This window comes from Schistocerca cancellata, chromosome 2 (genome assembly GCF_023864275.1).
Source record: "Schistocerca cancellata isolate TAMUIC-IGC-003103 chromosome 2, iqSchCanc2.1, whole genome shotgun sequence".
Taxonomy (NCBI): Eukaryota; Metazoa; Arthropoda; class Insecta; order Orthoptera; family Acrididae; genus Schistocerca; species Schistocerca cancellata.
Window position 1 is genome coordinate 837,239,267 of NC_064627.1, and position 22,911 is coordinate 837,262,177.

Sequence of the window (22,911 nt, forward strand, 5' to 3'; positions counted from 1 at the left end):
TCTTAACTGTTATTTCAGTTCCCTTGAAGGACTTGCTAGCAACCGATAAAACCGCTCTCTTAATTCAGAGCTTTTCCACGTTCTACAATAATATACGAAATAAAAGTATCTATCTACATCATACTCCGCAAGCCGCCTAACGGTGTATGGTGGAGTGTAATTCCGGTACCACTAAGTGATACCCCCCCTCCCCTGTTCCACTCGGGAATGGAGAGTAGGAGGAATGACTGTCGGTAAGCCTTTGTATTAGTCCTAATTTTTCAAATTTTCTCGTCGTGGTCATTTCGCGAGATGTATGTGGGAGGAAGTAATATGTTGTTCGACTCTTCCCGGAAAGTTTTCTCTCGAAATTTCGATAGTAAACCTCTCAGTGTTGCACAACACCTCTCTTGTAGCGTCTGCCACAGGAGTTTGTTGAGGATCTCTGTAACGCTCTCTAGGGGACTAAACAATCTAGTGATCCAACCCGCTGCTCTTCGTTGAACCTTTTCTATTTCTTGTATCAGTCTTACACGGTAAGGATCCCAGATAGATGAACAACACTCATAAAACTGTCGAACAAAAGCCTTGTATGCCACGTCTTTCGTGGATGAGTTACATTTCCTTAAGATTCTTCCTATGGCTCTCAGTCTGGTATCAGCTTCCCATTCTATTTTTCTATGTGGCCACTCCACTTCATGTCGCTCTGGATAGTTACTCCTAGAAATTTTACAGTAGATATTGTTTCTAGCAGTTTGCCATCAAAAGTGTAGTTGTACAGTAGTGGATTTCTTTTCTTTTGTGTGCGCAATCTCTTACTTTCCTTTACGTCAACTGCCTGAGCTTACACTATTCGTCAATCCTGCAAATCGATACTGTCTTCTGGCGTTGCGACTTCCTTACAGACAACAGTCTTAAAAAGCTTCCCGCGCTTTCTACTAGATCATTTATATACTCGTACGTTTTAAACAGCAACGGTCCTATCACACTTTTTCGGGTACTCCGGAAATTACCTTTACATCTGTCGATTTTTTTTCGTTAAGAGCGAAATGTCTCATTCTGTTTGCAAGGAAGTCATTAATCCAGTCGGAATCTGGTCCTATATTCGGTAAACTAGTATTATTTCACCAAACGGCAGTACTGGGCGGTGTCAAATGCCTTCCTGAAGGAACATGGCATCAACCTGAGCGCCATTGTCTTTTGAGCCATGGATCCCATGGAGGAAACGAGCGAGCAGAGTTTCGTAACGTCTCTGTTTGCGGAATCCGTATTGATTTTTAGAAGGGCTTTTCGTTCTCCAAAAACGTCATAATTCTTGAGCATAAAATATGTTACATAATTCTACAATAGATTGACGTCGAGTATTTAGGGCTATAATTATGCACATCTGCCTTTCTACTCTTCTTGAAAACGGGAATGACTTGCTATTTTTCCAGTGGCTAGGTACCCTTGGCTGCTCCAGCGAACTATTGTAAACTCTTGCTAGAAGGGGAGAGAGTTCTTTCGCACTATTTTTTTAGAATCTTACAGGTACTCTACATGATCAAAAGTATCCGGACACCACTAAAAATATACGTTTTTCATAGTAGGTGCATTGTGCTGCCACCTACTGCCAGGTACTCTATATCAGCGACCTCAGTAGTCATTAGACATCGTGAGAGAGCAGAATGGGGCGCTCCGCGGAACTCATCGACTTCGAATGTGGTCACGTGATTGGGTGTCACTTGTGACACACGTCTGTACGCGAGATTTCCACACTCTTAAGTATCTTTAGGTCCACTGTTTCCGATGTGATAGTGAAGTGGAAACGTGAAAGAACACGTACAGCACAAAAGCGTACAGGCCAACCTCGTCTGTTGACTGGCAGAGATCGCCGACAGTTGAAGAGAGCCGTAAAGTGTAACAGTCAGACATCTATCCAGACCATCACACAGGAATTCTAAACTGCAACAGGATCCACTGCAAGTACTATGACAGTTAGGCTGGAGGTGAAAAAATTTGGATTTCATGGTCGAGCGGCTGCTCGTAAGTCACACATTACGCCGGTATAAATGCACAACGACGCCTCGCTTGGTGTAAGGGACGTAAACATTGGACGACTGAACAGTGGAAAAACGTTGTGTGGAGTGACGAATCACGGTACACAATGTGGCGAACCGATGGCAGGGTGTGGGTATGGGGAACGACCGGTGAACGTCATCTGCCAGCGTGTGTAGTGCCAACAGTAAAATTTGGAGGCCGTGGTGTTATGATGTGGTCGTGTTTTTCATGGAGGGGGCTTGCACCCCTTGTTGTTTTGCGTAGCACTTTCACAGCACAGGCCTACATTGATGTTTTAAGATCTTCTGGCTTCCCACTGTTGAAGAGCAATACGGGGATGGCGATTGCATCTTTCAAAACGATCGAGCACCTATTCATAATGAACGGACAGTGGCGGAGTGTTTATACGACAATAATATCCCTGTAATGGACTGGCCTGCACAGAGTCCTGACCTGAATCCTATAGAACACCTTAGGGATGTTTTGAAAGGCCGACTTCGTGCCAGGCCTCACCGATCAACATCGATACCTCTCCTCAGTGCAGCACTCCGTGAAGAATGGGCTGCCATACCCCAAGAAACGTTCCAGCACCATACTGAATGTATGCCTGCGAGAGTAGAAGCTGTCATCGAGGCTAAGGGAGGTCAACACAATACTGAATTCCAGCATTACCGATGGAGGGCGCCACGAACTTGTAAGTCATTTTCAGCCAGGTGACCGGATACTTTTTATCACATAGTGTATCTTGTCCTGATGCCTTTCCGCCACTGAGCGACTGTAGTTGCTTTTGTATTCTGCGATCGTTTATCTCAGTATCTGACATTTCGGCGTTCGTACGATGATTGAAAGGAGGGAACAAATTACGATCTTCCGTGATGGAGCAACGTCGGAAGACTGAATTCAGTATTTCGGTCTTCTTTCTGTTGTCTTCCGTCTCGGTGCCAATATGGTGACTGAGTTAATGAATAGAGGATTCAGAACGTACATTGATGAAAAATTTTACGATTTTAAAAAAGCTTATAAATTTACACAAACGTTAAAATGTAATCGGAGATGGTGGTACAGCTGCTAAGATATAATGTTGATGATGCACGAAAATGATCGTATTCAAGATGTAGGTGGAATGATGACTACCTATTGTGGTGGCCAGTGGCACTGCAAGAAGCAACTAACAATTATTGAGACGGAGGATGTAGGAGAGAGAAAATGGAAAGATGTGCTTGTTAATTAGGGCTGGAAAAAAGGCTATATCTCGACACATATTTCATCATAGAATAAGGCGTTGTTTCAAGTTCCGGCAGGAGAGGATGGGTGAAGTTTGGAAGCCCATGGAATGTTAGATTTGGATCTAGGGGCATCAGAGTACCTGGGCTGGTGATTAATTTATGGGGAGAGTGTTCAGTGAAGTTCCGCGATCATTATACCAGAGAAAGACAAAATAAGACTCTGGTGATGTAATACACTGTGGTCAACCTCAGACTGGTTTTCGGTAGAAAAAAGGAAAAGTAATCCTTTAAAATTCTTTCAAATCACATAATTAACGGAATCACGCATTCTACGCGTTATATCAGGAACTTATTTCAGTGGAAGGCAGGCCTTATGATTCTGCCACAGGGCCTGCATAGCTTATACATGGGATTCAACAGGGAGCCTCAAATCTCACAGTTGCACTGCAACCAACAGAAAAATCTTCGCTTGTCAACATTGTCGTAATGTAGATAGTGTTCGACGGTACTTGTAATTGAGCGGTATAATGTGTTCGAAAGAGCATTTGCATTGTCATGGAAATCTGTATTGCCTCATTCGTTTCTCACAGTGATTGTGGTAGGAATATGGTAATGGACTTTCTCGTTCCATTATACAATTGCTGGTTTGCATTATTCAGTACGAGCCTCTTTGACATCAAGTGGTCTTAACAGAAAAGGTCAGATCTGTCGCAACAGTGAAACTGGTACCATTGCTCCCGTTTCTCACAAATATTTCCGGGAGTTTATCCTCAGCTTTCTGGAAGATTCCAAAACTGCGACTCACCACCCTCACCGCACGTTCCCAATCTGGTCTCTTATTGTCCTACTAGCCGCCTGTCGTATGGCTGAAAGGAAAAGAAATTTCTGCACCTGCCCACTTTGACTGCGTTTCAGGAGAGTAAGGAACGCACAACAAAACTAAAAGGAAAATAATAGAGTGATATCACTGTGTCAACACTTCTGTCACTTGTTGACTGAAAACTTTTAATTCTACAGTTTTCATGCGCTACAGTACATATCAGCTTGTAAAACAGTCGTCGCTTAAGTGTTTTCTCTCTTTTGTGACTGTGGTAGGTTGGAGTCCTATCATTTGTGACCGCTTTAACTTTAAGGAATAATTAACCAGAGAAAGACTCACGATTGTTTCGTAAGAAAACGCGTTTTGTGAGGTACTGACATTTCGGTGGCCTGTGCTAACAACCGAGCCGCGCCTAACCAGACCGCTTGGACTGTTCGCAGGACGCAGCCCTGTGTTTTCGCACCTGTCGGACACCATCAACGGGCTCACCACTGTGCGCTCCTCGCGCATCCAGGAGGTCGTCAAGCGAGAATTCGACGCCCACCAGGTAAGCACTTTAGCTGCAGATGTGACTATGGGGACCGAACCCGTGTAAAAGCTTCAAGCTTTTTCTCCCTATAGAAGTAATTTATAGTTTTATGCAGAGACTGAACTTCATGACCATGGGATTTTGCTGCTTGCACTTTGTTACTGACACTCATAAATAATGCAATAGGCACAACCTTCTGAAGAAGGACACTAAGTGCCTGAAACAGGTAAAGAAATTGAAACTTCCTGGCAGATTAAAACTGTGTGCCGGGCAGAGACTCGAACTCGGGACCTTTGCAAAGCTCCCGAGTTCGAGTCTCGGCCCGGCACACAGTTGTAATCTGCCAGGAAGTTTCATATCAGCACACACACCGCAGCAGAGTGAAAATCTCATTCAGGTAAAGAAATTAAATTTCTTTTATGAAACTGCTTGTTTATTGTTTCATTCTAGTAATTTGTGAATAATCAACGATTGTCCTGGCAGATTAAAACCCTTCCCCAGATCGAGACTCGAACTCGGAACCTTGCCCTATGCAGGCAATGTTGTCAGTGACTGAACTATTCAGGCACTTCCGAGAAGATCTCACACTGTACATAAGCGCTGGCGGTGGATGATCTTTCCACTATGGAACCAAGGACAATAGAATGGCTATTGCTTACAGCTGACAGCAGCCATGTGTGTTGCTACGGAGAAATTCAAATTACAGCGCCTCTCACAATTGGCCCTAGAATTGACATGCTCAACTGGTGAGCTAGTAGCGGGAAACGCAGCTACATGCAGAGTGGCCTAATTCTGGGTTGACAGTATCCGTCTTCCTGTATTTTATAAGCTCGGTTTAGTGCATTCGCTTTGTATTTTTGATACCTCTTTTGTCTGCATATAAAAACAAGTACGAGGGGCGTTCAATAAGTAATGCAACACTTCTTTCTCTCTACCAATTTCGCTTGAAAAAACGCGGAATTTGTTGTGGCACTTCGTCAAATATTTAAGCTTCAGCCCCTGTAGTTTCAAGAAGTTCCAATTGTTGGTGGCGCTTTACGTAGCCTTCAAAATGGCGTCTGTAACGGAGGTCGTTCCAAGCACAGAGCTGTCACTGCATTTCTTTTGGCGGAAAACCAGAGCATTGCAGACATTCATAGGCGCTTGCAGACTATCTACGGACACATGACAGTGAACAAAAGCGCAATGAGTCGTTGGGCAAGGCGTCTGTCATCATCGCAATATGGCCGTGCATACCTGTCCAGTCTCCTGCGTGCCGACCGGTCGTCCACCGTCCAGAACTGTGACTGCTGCAATGTTGGAACGTGCGGACTCTCTCATTGGAGGGAACTGATGGATCACAATCAATCATCTCGTTGTACAACTGGCCGTCTCTGTTGGTAGTGCTGACACACCGTCCACCACTTAGGGTACTCAGAGGTGTGTGCCCGCTACGTTCCTCGCCGCCTAACAGAAGACCGTAAAGAGCAACGAAGGACCATCTGTGTGAATTTTCTTCAGTGTTACGGGGCTGATTCTGATATTTTTCTGTCCAGGATCGTCGGGCGATGAAACATTGGTTATTTTCATTCACTTATGTCGTATGGTATTATGTTTTGGGGTAACTCTTTCCATTCTAGAAGGATATTTTTGGCTCAGAAACGGGCGGTTCGGGCAATACGTGGTGTGAGTTCACGAACCTCTTGTCGACCTCTGTTCACGAGTCTGGGTATTTTGACATTGGCCTCTCAATACGTATATTCCTTATTGTCGTTTCTTGTTACCAATATTGGTTTATTTCCAAGAATAAGCAGCTTTCACTCGGTTAATACTCGGCATAAATCAACCCTCCATTTGGATCGGACTTCCTTAACTCTTGTGCAGAAAGGTGTGCAGTATACTGCTTCATCCATTTTCAGTAAGCTGCCACTCGAATTCAAAAATCTTAGCAGTAATCCACGCGCTTTCAAATTGAAACTGAAGAGTTTCCTCATGGGTCAGTCCTTCTATTCTCTCGAGGAGTTCCTTGAAAAATTAAGCTGATTCTTATTGTATTGCTGATAGCGTTTACTTAAACTTATGGACTGACTTTTTCTCACGTTCATGAACATTTATTTTTATCTGTTATTACTTTTATGTTGTAAGTTCATGTACTGACACGTTCCATGACCTTGGAGATTTGCTCCTCAATTTGGTCCTACGGAACTTAACGTGTAAAAAAATAACAAAAAAAAAAAATCACTTCGAACCAGAAACAAAACTGGAATCCATAGAGTGGTGCCATGCTGCCTCTCCTCCGCAGAACAGGTTCAAAGCCTCACCCTCAGCCATTAAAGTCATAGCTACAGTCTTTTGGGACTCTGAAGAGGTTATTCTGTTTGATGTCCTCCCTCTCGGTGCAACGATCAACTCTGAAATCTACTGCGCTACCCTCAGGAAACGGGAGAAACCACTTCGGTGTGTTTGTCGCCACAAAAATACAAACTAATTTCTCATTCTCCATGACAACACATGGTCTCACACAAGTCTGCGAATCCGAGAAGAGCTCAAAAAACTTCATTGGACTGTTCTTCCTCGTCCACCCTCCATCCCGGATCTCGCACCTTCCGACTTCCACCTGTGTCGCCCAATGAAGGATGCACTCCGTGCATAACAGTACGTGAATGATGGGGAAGTTACTGATGCAGCAAGACGTTGCCTCTGCAGTCGACCAGTAGAGTGGTACCAAGTGCGCCTACAGACCCAATATGTTGCATCACTTAATGAATGCCCTCGTATACTCTAAATAAATTAAAAAAAAAAATGACGGCGTACCACGAAGGAATTATCCGAATAGGACGGAAATCAGTATATGTTATGTACATGTACAGATTACAATTTCAGAAAAAATAGATTATTAGGTCAACAGAACGAGCTACACAAACTGATCAAGTCAGTAATTCTTTGATCCACCTCTGGCCCCTGCGCAGGCAGCTATTCTGCTGGGCACTGACAGTCAGAGTTGCTAGATGTTTTCTTGAAGATTATCGTGGCAAATTCTGTCCAATTGCCACGTTATTTAGTAAAAATTACGAGCTGATTGGAGGGCCCTGCCCATAATGCTCCAAACGTTCTCAACTGGGGAATCATCCGGCAGCCTTTCTGATCGAGGTAGGGTTGCCAGGCACGAAGACAAGCGGTAGAAACTCTCACCGTGTACGGACGGGCATCGTACTGCTGAAATGTAAATCCAGGAGGACTTGTTATGCAGCGCAACAAGACAGGGCGTAGAATATTGTCGACGTACCGCTGGGCTGTAAGCTTGCTGCAGATGACAAACAAAGGGGTCCTGCTACGAGAAGAAATGCCATCCGTGACCAACGCTCCTGTTTGTTGGGCCGTGTGGTGGGCGTCAGTCATGTAGGTATCCCACCGCAGTCCTGGGCGTCTCCAGACACGTCTTCGACCTGGAATCTCACTGACTGGTGTAGAATTGTCTTCAGTGATGAATCTCGTTTCGAACTGAGCGTCGATGACCAGAAGAGTCTTCCCACAAATACGTCACGAACTTTACGACATGAGGTTCTCTGCATGGTTATAACTGCACCACTAAGTGTACTACGTCTGTCAGTATAGACTAAACATTTTGCATCCCCACTTCATCACCCTGCACATCTGCTACCCATGGATAAATAGGCATTAATGGCTTTGCTCTTGCTACAAGTGCTTGGAAATACTGCTCAGCCTAAAAATATTTTGTAATAGGTACAACTTTTAGTCTGCAAATGACGTAAATACTGTTCAGCACACAATCCTCAGCCACCTATAGAAATATTTGCACTTTTACCCGTTACACACTGTCTGTATGTACAGAAACACAAGCGCTATGAAATTCACAAAGAACCTATGAAAAAATAAATCTGCAGAAACATCGAAAAAACATGCCAAATTTAAACGTATGCAAAATCCCCAAGATTGACGATCTTCTACAGAGGCTCAAAATTTAGCGCGGACTTCAACGCGAGATGCTTATAATAGTTTCCACATCGGAACTTTGTCTCGAAACCTTGCAGCAAATCCAAAGAGATTGTGGTCGTACGTAAAATATGCTAGCGGCAAGACACAATCAATGCCTTCTCTGTGCAATATCAATGGAAATACTATCGATGATAGTGCTACTAAAGCAAAGAAGACGAAGGAAATATTCCAGAATTCGAATTAACAACAGCTGCCAATATGAGTGACTTAGAAGAAGATATCCCCGGAATAGTGATGCAACTTAAATCACTTAATAAAAGCAAGTTTTCTGGTCCAGACTGTGTGCCAATTAGGTTTCTTTCAGAGAATGCTGACGCAAAATCTCCATACTTAACGGTCATATACAACCGCCTGCTCGACGAAAGATCCGTACCCAAAGACTGGAAAGTTACACAGGTCGCATCACTATTCAAGAAAGGCAATAGGAGTAATCCACTAAATTACAGGCCGATAACATTAAAGTCGATATTCAGCGAGAACATATACTGTGTTCAAACATTATGAATTACCTCGAAGAGAACAGGCTATTGACACACTGTCAACACAGATTTAGAAAACATCGTTCTTGTGAAACACAACTAGCTATTTACTTATACGAAGTGCTGAGTGTTACTGACAAGGGATTTCAAATTGATCCCGTATATCTAGATTTCCAAAAGACTCTTGACACTGTACCTCACAAGCGGTTTGTAATAAAATTATGTGCCTATGGAACATCATCACAGTTACGCGACTGGATTCGTGATTTGCTGTCAGAGAGGTCACAGTCCGCAGTAAATGACAGAAAGTCAACGAGTAAAATAGAATTGATTTCTGGCGTTCCCCAAGGCAGTGTTCTGGGTCCTCTGCAGTTCCTTATCTATATAAAAGATTTAGGAGACAATCTGAGCAGCCGTCTTAGGTTGTTTGCAGATGATACTGTCGTTTATCGTCTAGTAAAGTCATCAGAAGATGGAACGCCAATGCAGAACGATTTAGATAAGATGCCTGTATGATGCGAAAATTGGCATTTAACCCTAAATAATGAAAAGTGTGAAGCCATCCACACGAATGTTCAATGGAAACCGTTAAACTTCTGTTGTAAGATAATCAGTTAAACTTAAAGGTCGTAAATTCAACTAAATACCTAGGAATTACAATAACGAACAACTAAAATTGGAAAAACACACATAGAAAATGTTGTAGGGAAGGCGAACCAAAGACTTTTTTTAATTTTTTTTATTGAAAGTGCACTTAGAAGATGCAACGGATCTAATGCCTATGCCACGCTTGTACGTCCTCTGTTGGAGTCCTGCTGCGCCGTGTGGGATCTTTACCAAATAGGATTAACGGAGTACATTGAAAAAGTTCAAAGAAGGGCAGCACGTTTTATACTACCAAGAAATGGGGGAGAGAGTGTCACTGAAATGATACAGGATCTGGGGTGGACATAATTAAAACAAAGGCGTTTATCGTCATGGCGGGATCTTCTCACGAAGTTTCAATCACCAACTTTCTCCTCTGAATCCGAAAATAATTTTTTGAGACCGACCTGCATATGGAGAAACGATCATCAGAATAAGACAAGGGAAATCAGACCTCTCACGGAAAGATATAGGTGTTCGTTTTTTTCCGCGCGCTATTCGAGAGTGGAATATGAATTGTTGGAATGAGAATTGTCGTGCAGGGGGTCCGACGAACTTTCTACCAGACTCTTAAGTGTTATTTGCAGAGGAGCTATGCAGATGTACATGGAGATGTTACTTTCACCCTTGCTAAAATAGCAGCAGCCAGTTAATATTTTTTTCATCAGTGAATAATATGCTTATTTTAAACAGTATAACTGTTCGCCATCCACATTCCATTGACTGCTTCCACCCTTCTCCCCCCCCCCCCCTTTTTTTGCCTGTTCATCATATTCACCAATTATTTTGTAAATATAGCACACTAATCTGCACCAATACTCATTTGCGTACCATTTTTGGCCCGTAAATTCTTGTTCCTTTCATCTTTGAGTGTAGAGTAATGAAAGACGTCTTCGTTCATAGCTCCTTTGTGACGTCCATAATGTTTGTGTTTTTGTATAGATATAGATTCAGTGTTAAAAGGTCACACATCTTTAGAAAATCAATATTGGTACAGGTATAAATACTCACTGATGTTGTGTTATCTGTTTAGTCTAAGTTGTCTGAGGGTGGCCTAGAAAGGCGAAAGCCGGTTCTTAACGAATTATATAGAAAAAAAAGTTTGTGGGAGAGCAATACAGTGTACCTCAGTTTTTAATATGTCGATGATGCTTCAAGTACCAACGGAATAATCCATAAATACATTGTAAATCCTGACAGTAAATGTTCAAAATACATCATATAAATCTTGAATACGTAAGTTATACATCTGTGATGCATCAGGCACGTCAGTGCAAGCATATCCATATTTTTAAAAGAAAAAAGATCGTTGATCTGGCTTATAAGTAAGAAGTATGGGTGGGTGGGGAAATTTCAGGTTACAGAATTAACGGTGTGGAGTAATTCTGAAGGTCGGAGAAAGACAAACGCATGCAATCTGCAATAAAACAATATTTATTAAAATGGTATGATGTTAAAATGACCTTCTGGTTGCGGACACACTATAATCTTGTAACTGACAACGTGGCTCTAAGCACTAGGGGACTTAACATGTGAGGTCATCAGTCCCCTAGACTTAGAACTACTTAAACCTAACTAACCTAAGGACATCACACACATCCATGCCAGAGGCAGGATTCGAAACTGCGACCGTAGCAGCGGCGCGGTTCCGGACGAAAGCGCCTAGAACCGCTCGGTCACAGCAGCCGGCTTGTAACTGACAAATTTGAATGACACAGTAAATAATATTTCGCACTTTGTCATCGTACTTCATAATACCACATGCTGCGGAAATCAGTTACGAAATTATTGAATGTTGCTGGTAACTCTTGAACCTTATTGACTCTATTTGTTGTACTGCTGGGTCATTACAAACTAAAAGTAAAATAATGGCAAATGAAATAAAATACAGTGATGGAAACAAGAAGAAGGACCTCACACTGTTAATTACAAGCGTAGCGTCTTGAAATGATACACCAGTTTGCGTCTGGAAAGTTTTCGCGACGTAGTGTTTCCGAGAAAAGAAGGTTGCTGTCTCTCTTCAAACGAGGCGAAAACGAGGGTTTTGATCGCGTGGTAATAGACGGCGGCCTTCGTGGCGCGCGCCGCAGCGGGCAGAAAGCAGGCTGTTTCTCCGAGACGGAGAGGTATTTCGCTGCGGGAACGTACCGCTTCGAACCGGTACGATCCAGCGGGTTCCGGTAAGAATGGAGTCCGCCGCTCGACTCCGTGCGACCCGCCGGTGTACCGCACACCTGGACTCGCGCGCCGTGTCTGCACTGGGCTAGCGATGTTGTTCTGTGTGTGGGGGAGGGCTGGGAACGCGGCATACTCGTTACTTGCAGCTGCGATAAGGCGTGCGGGCTGCCGGAAGCTGCGCGGTTGCTGCCCCGACCTGGGCCACGTGGCTGGCCGGCCTGGTGACAGCGCAGCTGTGACGCTCGCTCGTTAGACACGGACGCTACGCCCGTTGTAACAGGACTCCCGCGCATCAGCAGCTGACTGCAGGCGAAATGCCGTGCATCGAACACTGCGCTGCCGCCAGCGCTCCGTACACGATACGTGCCTCTCACTGCAGCTGGCAAGGGAACTGCGACTACTCGTCACCACCAGTTTCGTCCAAATTTATAGTATATGCAGTGCTCGATCAGAAATGGAAATGACAGGAGTGAGAGCTCCAGATGGCCAAGCGATTGGAAAAAAATAACAAATTCAGTGCGGATCGGGCGAGGCGTAGCGGTTGGTGTAGCTGCAAGAGTCAAATTGGTAATCCAAGGGGCCTAGGGTCGAGTCCCTATGCGGAAAACATTTCTGACATTACCTACACTGCAAATAAAGCGAAATAGGTCTCAATACATTGTACTTAACAATAATTTCATAAAAGGCATAAAAGGAAGAGCAAAAGAAAATTCGAAATTGCAAAGAAATTTCCAAGGCATACAAAATTAGATACTTTTATTATTTTGCGGTCGATTATTTACACCTCCTAGAATGACATTCATCGTAAAAGCAACGGAAGCAGAAATTTTCTCGGCGGCTTGCACTCGTTACATACACCGCATTTTTAGAATTACTTGGTTGTTTAAAGCTTCTAGTAGGAAAACAGACATGGTATACATTCATAAAATGTTATCTCCTATCTCTCCAGTTTGTTAGCAAACCACGCATAACACTGCTCCAAGCTCAGGATGAAACCAAGAGAATACGAAACCCTGTGCGCTTTAATTACAATACATTCCTGGAGAGTTATCTGCAGAGTCCTCGGGACGCTGTAACTACAGCCGGCCGCGGTGGTCTCGCGGTTCTAGGCGCGCAGTCCGGAACCGCGCGACTGCTACGGTCGCAGGTTCGAATCCTGCCTCGGGCATGGATGTGTGTGATGTCCTTAGGTTAGTTAGGTTTAAGTAGTTCTTAGTTCTATGGGACTGATGACCACAGATGTTAAGTCCCATAGTGCTCAGAGCCATTTGAACCATTTCTGTAACTACAATCCATTCACGAAAAACTGTTATCGCAAACTTTCACTGCCTTTCTTTTCACGCCTTTTAAGAATATATCACTAAAAATAACAACCGTCCGCTCGACGAAAGATCCGTACTCAAAGACTGGAAAGTTGCACAGGTCACACCAATACCCAAGAAAGGTAGTAGTAGTAATCCACTAAATTACAGGCCCATATCGTTAGCGTCGATATGCAGCGGATTTTTGAACATATATTGTGTTCGAACATTATGAATTACCTCGAAGCAAACGGTCTATTGACACACAGCCAACATGGGTTTAGAAAATATCGTTCCTGTGAAACACAACTAGCTCTTTATTCACATGAAGTGCTGAGTGCTATTGACAAGGGATTTCAGATCGATTCCGTATTCCTGAATTTCTGGAAGGTTTTTGACATTGTACCACACAAGCGGCTCGTAGTAAAATTGCGTCGTTATGGAATATCGTCTCAGTTATGTGACTGGATTTGCGATTTCCTGTCAGAGAGGTCACAGTTCGTAGTAATTGACGGAAAGTCATCGAGTAAAACAGAACTGATTTATGGCGTTTGCCAAGGTAGTGTTATAAGCCCTTTAGTGTTATAAGCATTTTAGAGCTCATGTTTACTGGACATTTTTTTCTTGTGTTTGTCCATACTACCTCCTCCCGATACATGGAAAGCAAAGAGCTTGTAATAAAAGAGATGTGGTTCACAACATCGGGGATGAACAACTACTCATAGCTTTTAAGGTATGCATTTTAGAGCCCATATTTACTGGACGTTTGTTTCTTGTTTTTGTGCACGGTGCTTGGCCCAAAATTTTTAAAACATCATTCTAAAACATCCTCTATGCAATAGTTAGAAACTGCAGAGTTACAACAGTGGCACGGACTTAAAGTGGGTCTACTAAAGCTCTTGTGCTGAGAAAACAACAGAGTAGAAAGAAACCATCGAGGTAGGTTTCGAAACTCCTGGCCACTATCAAACCAAGCACTTCCCCAAAGTGCAGACTTTTATCTGACAAGGAAAAACTCGCACACGGAAAAGGGATTGCGAACCATCTCGACTTATGGAAGTGCGCACAAACACGAACAAAAATGTCACGGTCACGGTCATGGTCTGTCTCTTGGACAAGTTGTAAAGAGGAGAGCTGTGTCATTGTGTGTCCCGATAGAGCGGTTCGCTGAACGAAGTTCCTAATGCCCAGAGTTTTGTCCGTTAGTAACGTCATTATAAAAGGTGCACTGATTCGCAGTCTTTGTTGCAGGAATGGGGAAAGAACTCGAATGTAGTACTGCTAAAGGAAAGGAGACGGTTTTCAGTGAACTGGCTTCGAGGAATTCTGGAGAGTCTAAATCGTTGTCGTGTTAGATTAACATCCTTCCATGGATATGAGTTGTGCATTAACCACAGGAAAAATTCCCTCAATATAACATCGAAACCATACGACAAAAAAAAATTAGCGTCATGTCTCTGATTCTTTTAGCAGATTGACGTAATTTCACCGCTAGTTCCAAGGTTATATTCGTCGTAACTTTTCTGTTAAGGTTTTCATGGGTCACGTCTTCTTCTTCAAGTGCCAGTTTTGAGGACATCAATAGCTAAGCTTTCCTACCTAATTGTAGACTCATTTGTTGTTTCCATTTTAAGAGTTGTTTAGCGTTCTTCAGTGAGTAGACATTTCAAAAGCTTGAAACTTTAATGGAGGCAATTTTTAATAACCAAATTTATCTTATCACAGTACCTATAAACCGAGGTATTTACTGTTTGTTGTCTTCTTTTGAGACTACTTTCACATTCTGTTGGTAGTTTGATCAGACTGCTTTAGTTCGTCCCCTTCTTATTAAGCCTACTTGAAACTTTCAAAAAATTGTGCACTCCCTATACCTGGAAGAACTACTACTCTTGATTATTTAGCCATTCGTACCTCATAACAACGTCTTAAGGCCATGAACTGTGACGTTAACATCAGTGGACATTTATTCCTGTGATTTCCATAAGCAAGCATTGTGTGTTTATCACTAAGTATTATACCACTGGAATGAGCTAAGTATCAAGAAAAAAGAACAGTTTCCGATCTCCCTTTTCACCAGGGATTTTCCAAATAGATTTCACATTTATGTCGGTAGAAAAATTCTTACCTTTTGCTTAAGTTCGTGTTGCCTCTTTTCCTATAATATATAATTCATTGCAATGAGCACAGTGGGGCGTGCTTTCTTTCAGTTGTGTCTTGTATTCGATTTATGTTATGTTTGTTGACAATGGGGAAAATTTACTTGCATAGAACTATAAATGAATTCTGTCAATGAAAAATATGTATAACAAGTAATTTACATAGATGAATATTTGCTAGTCACTTTACGAAATCTACTTCCTCGCGCTAATCACTTTACGAAATTTACTTCGGCAACTATCTTGCCTGATTTTTACGGGACAATCTTTCTGGTTGAGAAAAACCAATGTTTTTAAAAACTTCTCACTTGAATTACAGAATTACGAAATATGGATCCTGTTCATTTCTTCGACAATCATTGCGTAAGACGACCATGACAATTGCTATTCACTGAAAAGTTACCCTCGCCGAGAGTATGTAGTTACCATCTTACCATCTATTAGCGCCGGGTAACCTCAGTAATTATATAATGATGGCATCGATCGAAATGCAGCGTTGTATGGTGACTTATATACGCCACTGATTTCTAGGAGCGTTGTAGTGGTGGGCAGGAAATCGCGTATCTATTAGAAATCACAGTGACTGAGAAGTCACAGATATCACAGTAGCAACTTTAGAGAATATAACTGCGATTTCAGTCACAGTTAGCAGTCGCAAGTAGTATTTCATATTCAAAGACGTGAGCCATCTATTGCTCGAATTACCACTGCTTTCTGCGATTTCAGTGACAAGTCGCAACTAAGAGTCGCAAGTAGCAACTAAAAAGCGCGGTTAACAGTGGCATCTGATGGCCAAAGTTCGTACTACGTCCATCTCTTCGATACGGTATCGGGTCTAACTGCGATTTCCGTGACAAATCGCAACTAAGAGTCGCAAGTAGCAACTAAAAAGCGCGGTTAACAGTGGCATCTGATGGCCAAAGTTCGTACTACGTCCATCTCTGGGGTATGGTATCGCGTCTAACTGCGATTTCCGTGACAAGTCGCAACTAAGAGTCGCAAGTAGCAACTAGAAAGCGCGGTTAACAGTGCCATCTTTTGGCCAAAGTTCGTACTACGTCCATCTCTGCTATGCGGTATCAAGTCTAACTGCGATTTCCGTGACAAATCGCAACTAAGAGTCGCAAGTAGCAACTAAAAAGCGCAGTTAGCACTGCCATCTGTTGAGCAAAGTTCATACTACGCTATTCGCTACCGAGTCAAACTGCGATTTCTGTGACAAATCGCAACTAAGAGTCGCAAGTAGCAACTAAAAAGCGCAGTTAACATACTTTTCCTAGTGTCATCTGTTGACCGACGTACGTACTTCGTTATGAGAGCCTTGTGCCTCACGAGTTCGATGTGCTGTGTGTGCATATGAAGGGCTTATTTCAATAGTGGTACAAGTCCATTTTTGTTCATTTTGAGATACAGAGTCGTAAATTTAAATGAGCGCTGACAAATCTGCATTTGAGATACCAGAAATATTCAAGCATATGGCTTCTTGCTAGAGATGAACCTTTGTTTATGTTTGTTTGGATCACTAATTTCAGACGCATTATAGACAGAAAAGTGGAGGTAATGGACTTGTACCACTATTGAAATAAGCCCTTCATGTTATATGACGACATGCACATTCAGCATCAGTTATGGTTGGTCAAATACTGCTGTGACTCTGAATGTATTATATTAATAAGAAACAACATTGTCTTTTTCTCCTGAAAATATCAAGTAACGTAACAAATGTGTTTGATTCTGCTTCCAATATGACAGTTTTGGTTAATACTCCACATGCCTACTGGACTTTGTAGTGTTAACACAGCAGAACTCACACATCTGTATAAGTGCAGAGAAATGAAAACAGTCATATGAATGCCTCACTTTTGTTCCGACACAGTTCAAGACTCGGGAGAAAAGTTTTACACCTGGTGTTCTACATGGCAACTTCACACACAAGAACTTTTTGCTGACACTAGTACCACCTACATAAGTAAGCTTTTCCTGTGTTACTTTCAAGTAATGCACTTAAGCTATTCCTGATGTAACTGGAAGATCTGTACTTCCCACTTTCATATCAACAGCCTCAAAATGCATATTGTAGACTTCGGGATATGTTACAGGTCAGTGTCACACCAAGATTGTGGAGAAAGGGGGGGGGGGGGGGGCGGCATGTCACTCTCCAACAAGTGTTTACCAATAAGTAAGTGGCGGAAAATTATGGGTATAGGGCGGCTTAAACATGTGGAAAATGAGATTTTTATTATTCACTCACTGTATTTGACATTTATTATTCCTTTAAAATCACACAACAACTTCAGTAAAACACAGTGTAATCATTCACACACTTATTTCACAATTATTTCACTTTTAAACTGCAAATCCTCTAAGAACTGTCTTGAATCTTCACGAGTCTCTCTCAAAAACAGCCTTGATGTGGATAGATACGTACAGCAACCAGTAATCAGAGTCAGAACTGTGTCTGCAAAAACACAAGGATTATTAAACAATTTTTGCTGTCATTAATTACTAGCAATATAATTGACAGAGTAGATTGCTAATATTTGCTATAATGAATATCACATTTGCAAGAACGATCTCACTGAAGTAATTAAATCCATCGAAACGCTTAGAAACTAACCTCTCGTCTGACGAAAACGGTCTAAAGACGCAGTGGCAATTTCTTCAGATCTGTTGACAATGATATTTTGAGTTATCACTTTACTGAGTGACTGAAATGTAGTTCAGGTACCTGTGAACATAACAATATGTTACAATTCTTTTCTAAATACGAACTATTACGGTACTGTACGGCTACTGACATATTAATTACACTATTAATATTTTCACAGTTGTTTCTTTAATACAAAATTAAAGCCAACGGAAGAAAAAACGTAAAACATACTTGCCAAAGACAGGTTTGTTGAGATGCAATTTTCTGTGTTGACAGATGTAACTTTCTCATACGGTGGTAAGTCGCAGAAATCGCAGGAATCACAGAAATCGCAGAAGTAGCAGAAGTCACAGAAATCGCAGAAGTAGCAGAAATCGCAGAAGTAGCAGAAGTCACAGAAATCGCAGAAGTAGCAGAAATCGCGGAAGTAGCAGAAATCGCAGAAATAGCAGTGGCGGAGGGATACACGACCTATGTTCCTTAACTGCGACTCTTAACTGCGACAAATCACAGTTAAGAATCACAGATACTCAAAAGTAGCATTCACAGAAATCACTGATATCGGAAAATCGCAGTTTAGCCCATCACTAGTTCTTACTGTCACGAACGACAAACACGTTTTTCAATTCTTGTGTGTCAGTTCCGGGCGCTGAGCGATGGTTTCAGAACCCCCAGAGACATCTAGTGGTGAAGCAATAAACTGAATCCGGCGTTCGAGCAGTGGAAGGGGGGAGTACGCAGGAGGCGCCCTCCATTGTTTCGCTCGCCGTGCGGTTTCGGCCAGGCAGCAACGTCTCGTAGCTTTCCGCCCATACAAACCAGTATTTTTCCGTGCGAAGCGGTCGTAGGGAGAGTAATCGCTTTCCTTTAACCGCATCGTGTCTACTTCATTAATGTCATGCTCTTTTGTGACGCTTCGGCCCACAGTTGCACGCAAATTCACGAGGACCCAAAACTATTTATTGCCAGAAGCATTTTCCTATGATACACCACCACATCGACATATATGCACATACATACACACACACACACACACACACACACACACACACACATTTGCATTAAATTTTAATGTTTGTCTGCGACAACTCATAACATCGTCTCAGTATTAAATTGAAAATAGTCCCAGATCACCGGTTCCGAACAATGTTTTCGGGAGGTTTTATACTGCGTTACCAGGCGTATGCTTGAACTGGGAGTCCCCTGCCAACATTCCCAATTGGGATTCCCTCTGGCCCACTCGCACACTACTGGAACATTTGACTGGGAAGAACGTCGACTCTTTCATAGGCCGGACCACAAACAGCTTCCTCTGCTTCTTGGAGTAATGGGAAGAAAATCCCTTGAAACTAGCGCAAAAAAGTCATTAGGCGCAGTCATGGTTCGTACTTAAAAAGACGGGATATCCAGTATATGGGATAAATGCCTTAAGAAGCTTTCCCTATAAAATTTCTGAATATGAAAGGGAGCTTGACACAGTTTATTAAAAATAGAAGAGTCAACAAATGGGAGGCATTTGCCCACATACTATCAGTATTTATATACATAATGAAGTTATGAAGAGCAAAACACGCACGTCTGCATACACTGTGCGACCTTGTGTTTTATGGTGAACACGGTGGTCTAGAGCGCATTGGAAGTTATCCAGGAACTATCGAATATTCTAGTACTGTTGAAGTGCATTGAAATTAACGGAAAAACCAGCTGTGCACTATTTCAGCGAGGCAGAAACCAGTTGACTAAAATTATTACTCGCGGCTATTTCTTGTGGGTCGGCACCAAGAAATAAAAAAAAAAAAAAAACGTATTCATTAACAAAATGAACAATGCACGAAGAAGATGCTTACAGAAATTCATGAGCTAAACTCTGCCATGGTTTTTTTAACCACCTGATGTGTAACACAGTCTTGGTACCACATAATAACATTGGGTACTCCTTGATTTTGCATAACATGACACGTGTGAACAGACTCCACTGAGAAGTGACCTCTCGTAGTTCTGAACAATATTGTTTGGACAGTTTTACCGAATGGGTCTGGGAGCCATCGTCACCTTAGGAATGTACCCTGCAACACAGCGAGGGTGCGTCCTTCGAAGTGGATCAACTGCGAAAAAGATTTCCTCTCGCCACCGCCAAATTTCTCTAAACTGGAGTGTATAAATAATAATCTGGATAGAACATTTGTACGCACAATATTTCTCTTCCTTTTTTTTAAGGTCCATGCTTTTAATAAGTAAACATTGTTTATTGTAAGTGGATATTGAGTTGTTACAAAAGTGAAATTAAAATCTTATAAACTTGACAGTGCATTGTGACTGAATAATGGCTGAAGCAAGCTGCTCTCAGTCCACTCAGAATGGAGGGATTGAATGCATACAGTGAATAAGAGTGGATTACTGCTTAGCCGGCCGAGGTGGCCGAGCGGTTCTAGGCGCTACAGTCTGGAACGGAGCGACCGCTGCGGTCGCAGGTTCGAATCCTGCCTCGGGCATGGATGTGTGTGATGTCCTTAGGTATAAGTAGTTCTAAGTTCTAGGGGACTGATGGCCTCAGCAGTTAAGTCCCATAGTGCTCAGAGCCATTTGAACCATTTGAATTTTTGATCACAGCTTAAATTAAATAAATTAAATTGATCCCCTTTATTAAAATGGTATACGCTCTGTGTAAAATTTACAGCACAACTTGATTAAACGAAGGGATCGGTTAATCGCTTGACAGCACACATCCTGAGGCGTCAAGAAATTGTCAGTTTGGTACTGGAAGGAAATTTGGGGCTATAATTGTAGGGGGGGGGGGGGGGGACCAAGGGACGAATACAAAAGTGGGTTCAAATGGATGTTGGTTACCGTAGTCAAGAAGATATGAAGAAGCTTGCACAGGATGCCTTCGGACTGCAGACAACTGTGTGCTCTATGTGCTGCTAGATACCATCCTCACGCATGCGCATGTGCTATTGCTTTTAACCGACTATGAAGACTCTTTCGAAATTAATTCTCTATGGTATTTATAATACTGTCTTCAGTGATTCTATATTGTTAGTTGCACTATGGTCTTTGACTTGTCCTCGACTATCAGTCACTAGCTCATAACGAATACGATCAGCAACAACATTTTAGGGAAATATAAATCATTTATTACACCGTTTTCATCAACATTTTGGTCAAAATATAGATTGAGTGTGGGTATATAGCCGTTACAAGTAAACGTAATTAAATTTCACTTCAAAGGCTGGCCTACTGGCAACGATAAGCTTTACCAAGGCTCGCACTTCGCTTGTTTAAAATCGTTCAAATGGCTCTAAGCATTATGGGACTTAACATCTGAGGTCATCAGTCCCCTAGACTTAGAACTACTTACACCTAACTAACCTAAGTACATTACACACATCCATGCCCGAGGCAGGATTCGAGCCTGCGACCTTAGCAGCAGCGCGGCCCGGACTGAGCGCCTAGAACCGCTCGGTCACAGATGCCGGCTCGCTTGTTTAGGGAAAGTACTGAAACAATTAAAATAGGAGATGCTACAGATAGGTAACCCTTATGAAAATAATGTAACTTACATCAAGATTTCTTGATCATACATGTGTGTTTTCTTTAAGCGAAGATACAGACGAATTCAGTTAAAGTCACGGGAATGGTATATAATACGCGGTGTTATGCTGCCATTTTATTCTTTGAATACTCCGCCTTAGCAGGAAACAGTTTATTGTAGGGTATACAGAAGACGATGTGTGGTGTTCCACGGTGAAGCTCCTGCCTGGACAAATCATGGAATCCGGTGCTTTCTTTAAAGAACTCACAAAGACATCACTACTGTGCAGCTCATATAGATACATCGAATCCCAGTAAGGATCGACCGTGTAGCCACAGATGCATACTCTTTGCTTGCTGATGATCAGCGCCTCTGGCGGACGTGTATTTTTTTTTAAAGAGACCATACTCATAGTAGCACCGTTCGCGTGTTTGAAAGGACGGAGCGAGAGCAATAATTTCAGTCTGTTGGTTCACTCTAAAACGTGAGAGAAGATCCCGAATAAGGAAATCAGGAATCAAATGAAAACTCCCATGTTCATCGCCGAATAGATGTAAAACCGGCGTTTAAAATGATGTGGACTTGTGATGAGATTAGGGGATGGATGGCGGGCAAAAAAAGTGCTTTGTTGGCAACTTCTATACACGATGAAAAGAGAAAGACGCTATGCAGAATAGAAAAATCAAGTAAAAGAGTCGCAGGTTGGACTGAGACATAAATGTTAAGAAAAAAGTACGATACGTTGCGCCGTTTCCGAATTATAACGCATTGAAGCTAGCCAATCAGGTTGTTGCGCGCGCAAGTTCAAGTTTCAGCTAACTAAACAAAGCGCTCGCTAGGTTAACACCGCCTCTGGCAGGTTGCTCGAATGTGAGCGCGCGAAGCCCCCATTGGCTAGTTTCAAAGCTAAATAACTCGGAAACGGCGCATCGTATCGAATATTTCTTAACATTTATGTGTCAGCACAACCTGCCCTGCAACATTCGTACCAGCTTATCAGACATTTTCTGTCCACCCTATGATGAAGAAGTCCCATACTCCGTGACCGAGTGTTGGGGAACGATGCGAGAGACCCGCAGCACCGTACTAGGCAAGGTCCTAGTGGAGGTGGTTTGCCATCCTCCGACCGTAATGGGGATGAATGATGATGATGAAGACGACACAACAACGCCCAGTCATCTCGTGACAGGGAAAAATCCCTGACTCCACCGGGAATCGAACCCGGGACCCCATGCTGGGGTAGCGAGAACGCTACCGCAAGACCGCGAGCAGCGGACCTATGTACCGTATATTATCGCATAAGTTCTCCCATCGCATGTTACCCTCCCCTACGATTTTTCATCATTACAAAATTATTTTATTAATATCTCGCATGATTCC

The 22,911-nt window shown here is 42.6% G+C and overlaps 1 protein-coding gene and 1 long non-coding RNA gene across 2 annotated transcripts in view; one reads left to right on the plus strand and one right to left on the minus strand.

Moving 5' to 3' along the window:
• The window catches only part of LOC126162751 (ATP-binding cassette sub-family C member 4-like), a 386,365-nt gene that overhangs the window by 296,436 nt on the left and 67,018 nt on the right, over positions 1–22,911 (plus strand). The window contains exon 17 of the mRNA XM_049919433.1: positions 4,506–4,612. Coding sequence (XP_049775390.1) covers positions 4,506–4,612 — 107 coding nt within the window. The remainder of the gene's footprint in view (positions 1–4,505; positions 4,613–22,911) is intronic.
• LOC126162752 (uncharacterized) lies at positions 17,673–18,584 on the minus strand. The gene is made up of 3 exons (XR_007535110.1): positions 18,231–18,584; positions 17,967–18,077; positions 17,673–17,807 (listed from the first exon to the last, which is right to left on the minus strand). It is a non-coding gene; the product is annotated as an uncharacterized LOC126162752 (long non-coding RNA).